General features: G+C 40.2%; 1 protein-coding gene across 13 annotated transcripts in view; it reads left to right on the top strand.

The window, feature by feature from the left end:
- The first annotated feature begins 239 nt into the window (after positions 1–239).
- PBRM1 (polybromo 1) overlaps positions 240–13,474 on the top strand; it is a 121,654-nt gene continuing 108,419 nt past the window's right edge. For 5 of the 13 annotated variants that reach the window (XM_036737791.1, XM_036737789.1, XM_036737786.1 and 2 more), the window contains exons 1-5: positions 3,341–3,379; positions 5,745–5,897; positions 6,423–6,520; positions 9,498–9,645; positions 12,562–12,705. In XM_036737791.1, the coding sequence (XP_036593686.1) occupies positions 3,341–3,379; positions 5,745–5,897; positions 6,423–6,520; positions 9,498–9,645; positions 12,562–12,705 (582 nt within the window). Of the gene's footprint in view, positions 422–1,328; positions 1,386–2,472; positions 2,548–3,340; positions 3,380–5,744; positions 5,898–6,422; positions 6,521–9,497; positions 9,646–12,561; positions 12,706–13,474 lie in introns of those variants that run through there. The other 8 variants (XM_036737790.1, XM_036737788.1, XM_036737784.1 and 5 more) reach the window with 6 other exon arrangements.

The raw sequence follows: 13,474 nt of genomic DNA, 5'->3' as shown, positions 1-13,474 counted from the left end.
CAGACTGAAGCGCAGAGCCGTCACGACGTGAAGACGCTGCCGTAAAGCGCGCCTGTGCCTGAGCCTCCTGCCCCGCCCCGCCCCGCGCCAGAACCTGGCTGGGCTCGCGCTCGCTCCTTCTCGGAGCCGCTCGCGCCCCCGCGCCCTTCTCTCCCTCTGGCTCGGCCCTGCCCCCCTCACCCCAGGGCGCGCGCACGCGCACGGTCGCGCGGGGCCGGTCTCGCTTGGCGGCCGTGCGGCTGGGTTTGCGGCGGCGGCGGCGGCGGCACCTGGAGCGGAGTCGGACCTGAGCCGAGAGGGTCTGAGAGCAGGAGCGGGCCGAGCAGCGGCAGCGCCAGCCTTAGCCGTGGCGGCCACAGGACGGGGCGCGGCGCCGGCGGTCGGGGACCGCGGCAGGGGCTGCAGGCGGCGGAGCAGCTGGGTAAGGCCGGAGCTCCGGGGAAGCGGCGGCAGCCGAGGAGGCCGCGGTCGCCGAGGCCGGGTCCGCTCGGACTGGGGCCCCTTTGTGTGGCGGCCCCAGGGACAGGGAGCCCTCCCGGCCCCCGGGAGCCCGACCGAAACTGGGGGGCCCCTTGCCGCCCACCCGCTCCCCTAGTCCTCCAAGGCCCCCCGCCGAGGACGGGGCCCCCATCCCCCACCCCCCCAGCCGAGGTCGGGGTCCCCCCCTCTTCAAGAGGGCCCCCTTCCCGTCTCCCCGCCGACGTGGATCCCCTTCCCCCGAAGTTCCTGAGTTTCCTAACTCTTCCCGACGCCCCCCACCCTAATCCTCCCAGGCTCGGCTGCCTGCCCCCCCCCCCCCCGCCCCGTCTCTGGTGCCTCTGTCTTCTGGCTCTGTAAAGTGGGGATGTGCTCGGCCCGGCGGGCTCAGTCTAGCCCAGGGCAGCCCCCGGCGCCCCCGCACCCACGGGCCGTGCCCCCCGGGGTCCCGGCTCTCCTGAGTTCGGGGAGCCTCCACTGCTCTCCAGATGTCAGTTTTCTTGGGGTCCTGGCAGCGCCGGGGCCGGGGGCTGTCAGAGGATGCCTGCCTGGGGTCACCGAGGGGCAAGTGGAGAGGGGCTTGTCCAAGGTGGGAGGCGCAGTCAGCGGCCGCGAGGGACCTGTCTCCCGGGGAGCCCTGCACCCCACTTCTGTACCTCGCTAAACAAAGAGGAGGTGCGAAACGGAGCTAAAATTCTGCGAAAGTTCAGAGTTCCAAAGAGAACCCGTCACCACCTTCTTGAAATTCCCTCCTTAATAACCAGTTGGGCCCAGGACTACTTCCGTATTGTGTCCCTTGTTTTGGCATTTTATTTATGGTGTCAAGTAATTGTCTTTTGTTGTCTCCTCCAGTTCGTCCAGTGTCAAAAATCCTTCATTTTACCTTCTGAATTTCATTCGTCATTACAGTATCCTTTTGTTTTTGTTCATGGGGATGTTGTAACCAGAATTCTCCCCAGCTTTTTTTTTTTTTTTTGCACTTTTCAAACTCTTAAAACCATAGTGTTTTCCGATGGATTTTTTCTCCTTACTTCCTGGCCAGCTGTTTCAACATATAAGACTTACAGCATTACAAAAAGTTAGATTTTCTTGAATGCTTTTCACATTTGCCTACATGCTTTTACTTTTTCTTAAAATATTTTAACAGAAAAAAAGATATGCAATTTTATATGGTGACATATAAACTGTGTGAATTATTGCATTTGTGGTTATTGTTTGGTTTCATTGGTATGAGACTGTCTCAGGGTACCAACTCTCCACTGTTGCAGGTCAGCTACTGATCTTGTCACTTACAGTCTTAGGGAGTTGCCTAAGGGTGCTGAGAGAATCCTTGTTTTGACGGGTAGTTAAATGTTAGAGGAAGGATTTGAACGCAGATCTTCCTAACACTTAATTCTTATTTTATCTTATGCTATTGCTCTCGTAAATTCTTATGAAAAATAATCCAAAGAATGAGTATTGACGGGTACTACAGAGGAAACTCGGGAAGGTCAAAAAATGTACAGAAACGTAAAAATCTTAAACTAATCTATGTTATAATCTACTTACGTTTGGACAGTTTAGCCTCCCCTCCTTACCTTACCCAATAACCTTCTCTACTATTCAGGTACCTTATCTGTACTCCCCACATCCCAGGTGAATCTTTTTTCCTGCTCTGTGTTGTATTTGGAAAATGAGAGTAATGGTATTCATTATCATTTCTTTGTAATTTGTTGAGGCCTGGCCCTTTTCAGGGGTGAAAAAAGCAAATTGTTAAGTTTTGTGTGAATCCCATTAAGAATCACATGAACTTCATGAGAATATTCATTATGATTCTTGATTTACTATGCCCTGCAAGGATGTCAATACAATTCTTAGATCTATTTTGTTAAGAAAAATGCTTATTTAAATAATTGATGAGTGTTGTCTGAAGAGGTGCTTTGAATAAAAAAAATCAGTAAGGCATGATTTGTCACGTTTTAGTGGTTCGAAAGTCTTTAACTATCTTCTGTAAAGCTTTTGGAGACATATGAGGTATCTAAAATATAACTATTTTCTTCTGAAGGATATCAAGTTTTAATAGCTATACAGGTGAGTTCAAAAATTTTCAAGCTGTTCAAAATGTACTAGGTTTCCCTGTCCCCAGGGTATGCAGTCCTTATGAACAGGTGGTAAACGACAGTAGCATGTTTCCATCTTAGCCCATTGTAGACTGTTTTAGCCTCCAGGTTTATGACTACAGCCAAGGCTGTTTTAACATTGAGAACTGAGCTCCAGAAATTTCCCTCTTGTATCATGAGAACAACACTGATGAAGTGTTCCAAATTTTTTTCCAACTACATAAATAGCCACTCTTTCAACTAATTTCATTTCCATACATAGTTTTTTCATAAACACTCTTATGGTTTTTGAAGATGCTTATGGAAAGTATTCTCAGAAAGTAAGGGCTTGGAAGCTATCCTTAAGTAGCATTCCCATCCCCCCCTTTTTTTAAATTTAGGCTTCAAATACTATTTTGTATACTTAAATAGTTACATCATAAAAAGTACAGTAGGAGAGTTGATAAAAAACTAATTTGATCCAAACACCTCTTGGTGACTGAAGATTTTTAGTTATTCTGTGAAGAAAATCTTTTTGCAGGAATTTGTTTTATAGGTATTAGTATTCCTTTTTCCAACTTTCCATTGTCTCCCTCTTAAACAGTTCTACTTAAATGCTTTCTATCTATTCTCACTCCTATTTACTTCTTCTGACCCTTCCTTTTTGTTTTCCCTTTTCTGTCTCTGTTCTTCTCTTTCAGTTTTGAATATAGTAACACCTTTGCCGATTCAGCACTTCTAAAGCTCTGCCTTCTCCCACTAGCTTAACTTGGCCTTCAGACATTATGAGGAGACTGGCTTTTCGAGGCGCTGGTTGTACTCTGGTAAATCTGGTAAATTACTGGTCATTTACACACCCGCTTCCTTTATTCCTGTCTTCCCATGCTCACCCTTCACTGCTCATTTTTGACCTTTCATTTAATGAGCCCTTTCTTCACTTTCATCAAACTCATATGATTGCTGTTAGTGGATTGTATCAAGAGTATTTCATCATTTTTACAATATATCAATAGTTTATCAGATTTTTTTAAACTTTGTATCTTTGGCCTAAATATATGAAATACATTTTAGCCCATTTAAAAATTCCACACCTAACAGTAGACCTGGTATACAGGAAACAAGTACTATTGTGTTATTTTTTTACATACCTTTACATATCACTTTGGGCAGATAAAACAAACAATAAAAACTCAATGTATAGACTTTCATCCAAGTGAAGAGTGTCAGAATCGCACATTTTTCCTCAACTGATAATTTGTACCCTTAGTTTTTGCTCCTATGAGAACCCAGTAGAAGGCTTGGCTCATAGCCTGGCAGAAACTTTAACAGCACTTTTCCCCGATGTTATTGGCAACCAAGGTGTTTCTCCTTATGTTCTGACTTTTCCTAGTTTCACAGGAAAATCAAATGTGAACAAGTGGTCTAGAATCTTTAGTTCTAGAACAGGGTCGTTGGAATCTCAGTTGACACTGGGATCTTCTAATTGAATGAAATAAACAAATATGAAATATCCCCAACCCCACCCCTCTTTTAATTTGTCAGCCTCTTCTATCTTTAGCGGAGATAGTTAATAATTACAACTCCCATGTTAGAGACTGGTACCTAGCAACAGCCCTGAAAGTTAAGGAGAAATTCAAATGCTACTAATTTCTTCTTCCTATATGGGTAAAAAATTACAATAAATGACCGTGTTATTTGTTACAAGTATGAACATTAACTAGAATTTTCCATTATTAAACAATTGGTAAAACTTATTGACCCTCAAAGGTCATTCCCAAGGCCTGAAGTAAAAAAAAGACCAACACAATTTCACTTCCCAATAAGTACAAATAATATAATAATGTAATATATTTGTGAAATATGGCATTTGTACTTTGGTCTTCTTTTGGAAGATTGCCCTAGGTGGGGGCATGGCTATAAAAGTCTCATCAGTGGACAAATGGCAAAAGAATGCAATTATCAGAAGAAATATAGATTTGAGATGATCTCTGCACAGTTTACCATTTAAATTTTGGCCATACAACATAGTGGTTTTGAAGGGTGTTTTATTTTGAGAGTAGGAGAGTAGAACCAAGCTGTTGCTGATTTTCAACTTTTCCTAACTAGATGTCACTGCCTTTTGTTTGATTCATAAACAATTGACTTTTGTTTTAAGCAACCAAGTCATGGTTGTTCTTAACATGATTTTGTATTCATGTTCCATGCACCATAATAATGATAGCAGTGGTTTGCTTGTTTGTTAAATGGTAACATTTGTATAGTTTTGTTTGGAGAGAAGGAAAGAATAGGGAGAGATACCTAGATATGTGTACCGTCCCTCCACCTACCCACCCCATACCTCTGTCTCATCCTTTGTGATTCTTATCCATGTCTCTCTATAAATCTAGAGGCCACCTTTTAACATCTTGAGAGTACTGTTGGAGCATTTGGGTTGTCCATCTGTTTTTTCATTCTTGATACATGCCTTGCCTACATTCTTAATCTCCTTAGAGAATGATAGTCTTAAAACCTTTTGGAAGGCTTGTGCACAATGCTAGTTTCTAGACTCCTCACTGTAGACTGAGCATTGTATTCCTGGGTCTCACCCTCTTGGCGAATGATCCTTAATCTTTAGTTCCAGAATTCATGAATACAGTAAAATCTTACTAGTTTGGTTTCAGAGAGGAAGGTCAATCTGAATTATAGACTTTTAAAAGAGGTACAGTTTCGATACTTCCAAGTATGAATAGCAAGCCAAACTGTGCTTCTGTGGATAATTCTATTGATCCTGCTTGAATAAACAGGTAAAATTCAGTGAGTTTTGGTATGTAAATAGATATTGCTAAAGAACTTGAGAATGGTCCTCTTAAGCAGATAAAATATCCTGTAGTCCTTTGTAGTCATGTGTGTGCTGTTCATTTGCCTTGGTTGAATAAGTCCAAGTTAATGATCTTTTACTATATCTGCCCCACTGCAATTGATGTGCAGCTGAAGGTTGCCTTTAATTAAAAGCATTGTTCTTGCAATGAGGCTTTTCAGTAATATAGCCCAGCAACTTGCATTGGAATGACTTGGGTGTTGCTAAACTTTCTACAACTATCATAATGTGCCTTAAATGAATCAAAAGCTTGGTAGCAAGTGGTCCCCAGAGGGCTTTGCTCCCAAGTCCTAAATTTAAATATAAGAACATTGCTAATTGTTTTATTATAGAAGAAGTTGGATTCAATGGGCTCCAAGAGACGAAGGGCTACATCTCCTTCCAGCAGCATCAGTGGGGATTTTGATGATGGTCACCACTCTGTACCAACACCAGGCCCAAGCAGGAAAAGGAGACGGCTTTCTAATCTCCCAACTGTCGATCCAGTGAGTAACCTTGGTCAGACATTCTTAACCATTTTCATTCTCCATGATTTCTTTGCATCTCTTTGAATAATAGAGAAAGTTATAGCTTAAGGACTGTTTTTCCCCATCCTTGCTTGGTATTCTGAGGAGAGATTGCTTCAACTTCTTTTTATTGGAAGTTTATTGATATATGAGCTTTTCTTTTTCAAAAAATATATATTTACTCAAAAGACTTCAAAAATATTTTCTAAGTCTTATTTAACTAATGAAGATTATTAATATATAGCTTATTACCCATTGTGGGATATTTTTAGAAGTCTTACCAAAAAAATCTTTCCAAAAATAAATAAAAAGTATTAAAAAACATGTTTCAGACTTATACTTCCTTGGGCCATAAAGTCTTTTCTTAGGAATCCATCTGTTTTTGCCCTTACTCGTGACTTCTTCAGCTCTAATAACTCGTTATTGAAAAGTACTAGCTGTTCCCTTTGCCACCACAGCACCATACTATTATTTTATTGCTTTCATTCTTTATTTTGCTCTTAGATTGCTGTGTGCCATGAGCTCTACAACACCATAAGAGACTACAAAGATGAGCAGGGCAGGCTCCTGTGTGAACTCTTTATCAGGGCACCAAAAAGAAGGTAAAACAAAGATAGCTTTGATGGAACAAATACATTGCCATTCAGTGTTTAAAATATTTGCCACTTTGTTTCTTGGAGAAATGATCCCAAATGGCATTTGAGAAGAGGTGTTGAGCTCATTTGTCAAGGAAACAGGAAAGCACATTTTTCCCTTGATAGTATTTTTTTTCCAGTTACATATAAAAATTGTTTTCACCATTCATTTTTGTAACATTTTGAGTTCCAAATTTTTCTCCTTCACTCCCTCCCCAAGACAGCAGGCAATCCAATATAGGTTATACATGTACAATCTTGTTAAACCTATTTCCACATTAGTCATATTGTATGAATGATACTTTTTTTTTGGAGGGTGGAAGGCAGGGCAATTGGGGCTAAGTGACTTGCCCAAGGTCACACAGCCAGTAAGTGTGTCAGGTGTCTGAGGTCGGATTTAAACTCAGGTCCTCCTGACTCCCAGGCTGGTGCTCTACTCACTACGCCACCTAACTGCCCCCACATTAGTCATATTGTGAAAGAAAAATCAGAACAAAAGGGAAAAAGCACAAGAGAGAAAAAAAAAACGTGAAAATAGTATGCTTCAATCTGCATTCAGACTCCACAGTTCTTTCTCTGAATGTGGGCAGCATTTTCCATCATGAGGCTTTTGGAGTTGTCTTAGATCCTTAGATCTAAGCCAAGTCTATCAAAGTCAGTCATCGCACAGTGTGGCTGTTACTATGAACGGTGTTCTCCTGGTTCTGCTCCCCTCACTGCATCGGTTCATGTAACTGTTTCCAGGTTCAGAAAGCACATCTTGAAACAAGACTGTAGCTTAGAGCAAAGATGTGGATGGCCTAAAAGTGGCAGGAAGGCGAGAGGATGTCACTTCTGCATTTTTTATCTAACTTTATTCAATTCATAGAATCATAGATTTAGAACTGCAGAGTGCCTTAGATCCCATTGTGCCCAACCACCTTGTTTTGCAGGCGAAGAAACCAATCACCAAGAAATTAAATGACTTGCCCAAGGTCACCCAGTTAATGTCTAAGGCAGGACTTGAACCCAGGTCTTGCCTACTGCAAGTCTAGGGCCCTGTGCCCTATCCCCTACGCCGCATTGCCTCTCAGCAAAATTCAGTTTATCAAACTTTCAGTGTCTACTATGTGCAAGACACTGCGCTCACTCCTTATGACTCTTGTCCCTAGGCTTTGTGCTCTATCCTGTACAGTCTCCCAGATATGACTGGATTGCTTCACCTCTGAACCTTTAAAATCCCAACTGGAAGTGCCTCTGTGAGCTCTGCTCAAAAATCCTCCTTCCAAAAAGCTAAGCACCATGAGATTACAAGTAATACCATTAAATTAGGAACTTGTAGAGATGGATGTGACATTAGGCACCAGCTCTTCCAACCTCCTAGTTTTACAAGTAGGGAAATAAAGCTCAGAGACAGAAGTGGTGTACACAGTGTCACACACATTGTCAGGAGCAGAGTGGGCTTTGAACATAAGTCCTCCAACTCCAAGCTGACTATGTTTTCTAATATACCATGTATTTCATAGTCTCATTTGTGTATAAATTTTGTGAAAACTCCCTGAGACTAACTCCCTCAAGCTACCAATTCAAAATACTTGGCAGAGTAATTCTTCTAACTGAGGTTTGTGCCCACTGATATCATAGAGAATTCTGTTTTCAGGCACCTGAGGCTCTTCTTCTTAGAGATACAACCCTCCTAATTTGAGAGTCCTATTAGCTGAAAGAGGGTTTAGAAAAATGCGAGAATGTGGATTCAAAAGGGATACATTTCAGATATTTGGAATACATCCCTCAGGCTTTGAAATGAACCTCATAACATCTAATGGGGACATTTGTTTTGCTTGACTATGCCTATTCGTTAGAAAGGTTTTGTTTTTCTTTGTTGTTATCCCTCCCCTATTGGAAGGGGATGAGAGGGCAAAAGGGGATGGAAATAGAAAAGAGGGTCAATGAGACATCTTTTTTAAAAGTGCACAAAAGAGAAAAGAAGGAAGACCAAAAAGAAGCAGAGACCAGCAGCACAGCTTTGAAAACTACAAATGGGACTTATTTTTATACTTAAACAGTAAATCAGTGTACAATACTCATTTTTTGTTCTATGTATCTGAGAATGTCCATTTTCAGGGTGTTTGTTAAGTTCAAAATAAATTTAAAAGATAATAAATAGACTCAAAGAGAGTAATGACCACATGAGAAGTGCCATTATCAGACAGAATAAGGACTTGACTGAACCAGTGTGATTTTTTTTGTCCTTAAATTTTTCCCTGATAAATCTGTCTCTGAGCATTCTAATTACTGCATTAATACAAATGGTGTCATACAAAATTGTATTTGTCTCCATCTGAATGTGTGTATACATATATACGTGTACATATACATACATAAAATATGTATTATACATTGTGTGTGTATACTTGTTTGGTTTTTGGTATGTACTAGGTATACCCTTTTCACCTGACTTATTCCTTATTAGACTAGAGAAGCTCCCTAAGAGCAGATGCCTACCTAGTCCTTTGTATCTTTTTCAGTGCTCCAACACAATGTCATGCATATTGTAAGCACTCAGTAAAGGGTGTTTTACAGTAAAAAGTCCTGCAGCTATGAACTAAAGATAGGTTTAGAAAGAGCAGTGAGGCCTGAATCAGACTTTTTGACCACACTTGCACACTGAAAAAGCTACTGTTAGCTTGGCCACTTATTTTCCTCGACAGGGGAGATGAGTGATGGGCTAACATACATTCCCTTAAGTCTCATCGGGCTGTGTGAGAGGATGTTATGTTCTTTAAGATGTTGATAGTAATTTGTGAGACATGAAAATTGATATCTTTCCTATTGTCTTTTATTTGAAATAGATTTTTTTCATTTAAAATACTGTTTACAAATTCCATAGAAAACGTTTCAAAGGATGTTTTTACTTGTAGATTTTGGATTAATTTGTACATGTAACACTTCTAAATTATGACAGAAATCAACCAGATTATTATGAAGTGGTTTCTCAGCCCATCGACTTGATGAAAATTCAACAAAAACTAAAAATGGAAGAGTATGATGATGTTAACCTGCTGACTGCTGATTTTCAGCTGCTCTTTAACAACGCCAAGGCCTATTATAAGGTGAGAAAGCAGCAGTTTTTGAAAGTCTGAATTGATGTTTCCTTATGAAAGCCAAAATGTATTTTGTCCACTAAGGGGGATAATAGTCCTACTTGTGTAAAAGAATATTTTGGCCATGTGGATCTTGTGGTTCCATATTGCACTTGCGATTTAAAGAATACAGGTGCACCTCATTATATGCAGTAGTTTTGTTTTTTACAAGTCATGTGCTGTTCAAATGATATTTTCTCACTGATTTCCATTATAATTTGAGATGATTGATTTTGAAATGGTCTTCTGTGGACAGTGACTGAACACCTTGCCTTTAAACTTTTCTGTATATTTTTATCCTCAAGTAATTGATCTGTAAGCAAATGTTTGAGGATACTAGATTGGCTTCTGCTTCCTCTTCCTCTCCCCACCTATACAGATCACTGACTCCTTTACAGCTTCTAATGTTAAAGAATTACCAAGGATACTGAGACACTAAGTAATTTTCCCCCCGATGGTCCCAGTGCTATCATGAACCGTTTAGTCTGGATGGCTCCAAAGTTGGCCTCTCTGCACTATGTCACTGCTTTCTTTTGGGCCATATCTAATTGAAAGAAAATTTGTAGTGAGTCTTTTGGTAAAGCAAAGAACCTTTGATTTTTGTAAATCAGATTCTCTAAAAATTAGGAGATAACCTGTACAATCAACTATAAGTGTTGGTTGTCACATTTATAATTAACCCCAAGTTGTGGTGTGTAAGGAGAACTAAAGTTGCCGTTTTTAAGTCAAGTTCTTGGTCAAATCATGGGTGGAAAAGATCAGTCTTTATAACTGCTAATATCGAGTGGCTAGTTTCTGAGTATTGTACAAAGGAAATAAAGAGGACAAGGGAAATGCCATCCTGGAGCAGAATGTACCCAAATTAATGACAGGTGCACACATGGCCTCCTTCCTCTTAGAGATCAGGCTTATCCTTGACAAGCCTGATCTTTTGGGTTTTAGCCACTCCAGGCCAGAGAAGGTTGGGTGGAAAAGAAGATCAGCCTTCAGAAGTTGAGGAGTTACAATGATGTGTATATAGGGCTCAGGGGTGGGAAACCTGTGAGCCACTATGTATTTCATAAGGTCTCATTTGTGTATAAAGTTTGTGAAAACTCCCTAAGACTTAATTCCCTCAAGCTACCAATTCAAAATACTTGGCAGAGCAATAAGAGAGTCTTGGTACCAATTCTTCTAACTGATAATATAGAGAATTCTTTTTTCAGGCACCTGAGGCGCCTCCTCTCAGAGATCCAGCCCTCCTAATTTGAGAGGGGCCGCAGGGACACCCCCACTAGGCTTTTGTTCATGTCAAACTTCAGACTCAGAAGTTTAAGTGATCTATATTTGGAAAAGCCTACTGGATCTAAAACTAGCATAGCTTATTCAGGTTTGTATAGATTTTGAAATTTCCTTTTTTCTTTGTTGACTAAATACTGCCACCAAGGAAAAAGGGAAGACTTCCAAAAGGGAGATACGACTGGCCCACAGACAAAAATATTGGGTAGAGAGAGCAGAGGAAAAGACCCATGAAGTTAGCAAAAATTCTGCTTATTTATTTGACCCCATGGCCTAACTTTAAGCTTGTGAGGAGAATACACAGATGGTTTAGTAAGTTGTTGTTAACACATTTTTAAAAGATTGCCCTTGTTCAGCATTTAGTAAGATTTGGAGACTTATGCCTATGCATTCCTTTTTATCTTAAAAGAAATAAACTAAGCCATTTTATTATTCCATCATTTTGTTGTCTCATGAAACATGACATTTTTCATTTTCTGTGAACCCACTCCTTCTACCGCCTAGCTTTCTTAAAGAATATATTCTTTTTACCCTTGTTAGCTAACTTTAGGTTTTTCCAGTTTTTTCTTTCTTTTTCTTCGAGATACCCTTTCATCCACTTTGGCCTTTTATAACTTTTTAGATAATTTGGTTCAACACTCTTAAAATCCATATTAGCTTAGAGTTTATTTTATAGCAGCACATCTTGCCTTGTTCATTAGGTGGGCCAAGGAGACCTAGTGAACATTTTTTATTGCCACCTGTCTATAAAGATGCTGTGCATTTACACATCCAAGTATTCGAGCTGAAGGGTCTTTTAGATTTTTGAAATATTTTAGTTGTCAGGTAACTATATAGCTTTATTATCCACATAAAGAAATCTCTGTATAATTATTTCACCCTTATTGCTAAATAGGTATCGCATAGAATGCTACTTAAGTGAGATTTTTAAATGATGTTTTATGTGTTAAATTTAGGCAAATACTTTGTTGTCCAGCATTTGCTTTAAATTGGAAATACAGATACCAGAATAACTTAAGTAGGAAAGAGCTTTTATCATTTAAATTGGCACATAAAATACTCTTTTATCTTATACTAAACAAATAGGACTTGCCCAGTGAATTTGTTTTGCTTTTCTGTTACAAGGACTTTATTTTCTTTTTTTTTTTCCCAGTAGAGGGAGGTGAGAGGGAGAAGACAAGGATGGGCTAACAAAAATTTTAAAAGGGTCTTTGAAATGTCTTTTTAAAAAGTGCCCAGAAGAGAGCAGAAGAAAGGTCAGAAAGAAACACAGACAAGCAAGACAGCTTTGAAAGCTACAGTTTGAACTTACATATTTTAAGAGAAAAGCAAGCTGTACATAACAGAAACACAGAGTTTCAAATATGATCCATTTCTATTCTGTATATATATATGGAAATGGTTTTTTTTACATTTAAGCTCAGAACAAAAATAAATTTTTGACAAAAAGGGATTGCCCACTTCTTGATCAAGGGATTTGACTTCAGAGACTATTTAGCCTTTTAGAAATATGATATGAAAATGGTGGTCTGTGCAGAGCACACAGGAGGTGTTTAATGTAACTGTCAAGGTCATTTGTGTGTATGTATGTTGTTCTCTTGTGCACAGCCAGATTCTCCGGAATTTAAAGCTGCCTGTAAACTCTGGGATTTGTACCTCCGCACAAGGAATGAATTTGTTCAGAAAGGAGATGCAGATGAGGATGAAGAGGAGGAGGATGGGCATGACAATCAAGGGACAATGTCTGAAGTAGTAAGTAAATAGCTTGAACCATTAATGGGTGGGATTCTTAGAAAAAAAGCAGTTCTGAGGAGGATGTTTCCTGTTGTGATACCATGAGCATCTAGTGTTTTCTTTGAAATTTCAATAACAAATTTACTGGTGAGTAGAAGCTACCTAGCCAGAGACATTTTTAGTATCTCTATCCAGTGTGGAAGAAACACCTGAACCTGCTGCCTTGAGGCCACATGGGGCCTTCTAGGTCCTCAAGTGCAGCCCTTTGACTGAATCCAAACTTCACAGAACAAATTTCCTTAATAAAAGGATTTGTTCTGTAAAACTTGAACTCAGAAGGCCTTACTCAAGGACCTAGAAAGCCCCATGTGTCCTCGAGGCCGCAGGTTCACCACCCCTGATAATGCTCTCCAAAGGGGGTGCAGCTAGCCAGCCCTACATCAGAAGGCATATTCAAAGGTGGGAATTGACAGCTTTAATCCAGCTTTCACATGTGAATAAGCTATAGAACAACTGCAAATTCTGATGAAAAACAAATCACTTACTAGTCAGCAGAGATTGACATGACAGAAAGGCAGGAAGTCTTCATTGGCTGCTCAGCCAGACTGTCTGTTCATGACTGGGAGGTCTTCTTTACTAGATACATTTGTTCAGTACTCTTGATTCTTACAGCCTTTTTTTGGAAAGGGTTACCAATCACATAGAAGAAGGGAATGATCTACTTATGGTTTACCTAGACTTCAGCAAAATGTTTGATGAAGCATCTCATATATTCTTGTGGAGAAAA

The sequence above is a fragment of the Trichosurus vulpecula genome, chromosome 9, assembly GCF_011100635.1.
Source record: "Trichosurus vulpecula isolate mTriVul1 chromosome 9, mTriVul1.pri, whole genome shotgun sequence".
Taxonomy (NCBI): Eukaryota; Metazoa; Chordata; class Mammalia; order Diprotodontia; family Phalangeridae; genus Trichosurus; species Trichosurus vulpecula.
The sequence above is the reverse complement of the archived record's forward strand: the minus strand, read 5'-3'. Positions and strand labels throughout refer to the sequence as shown.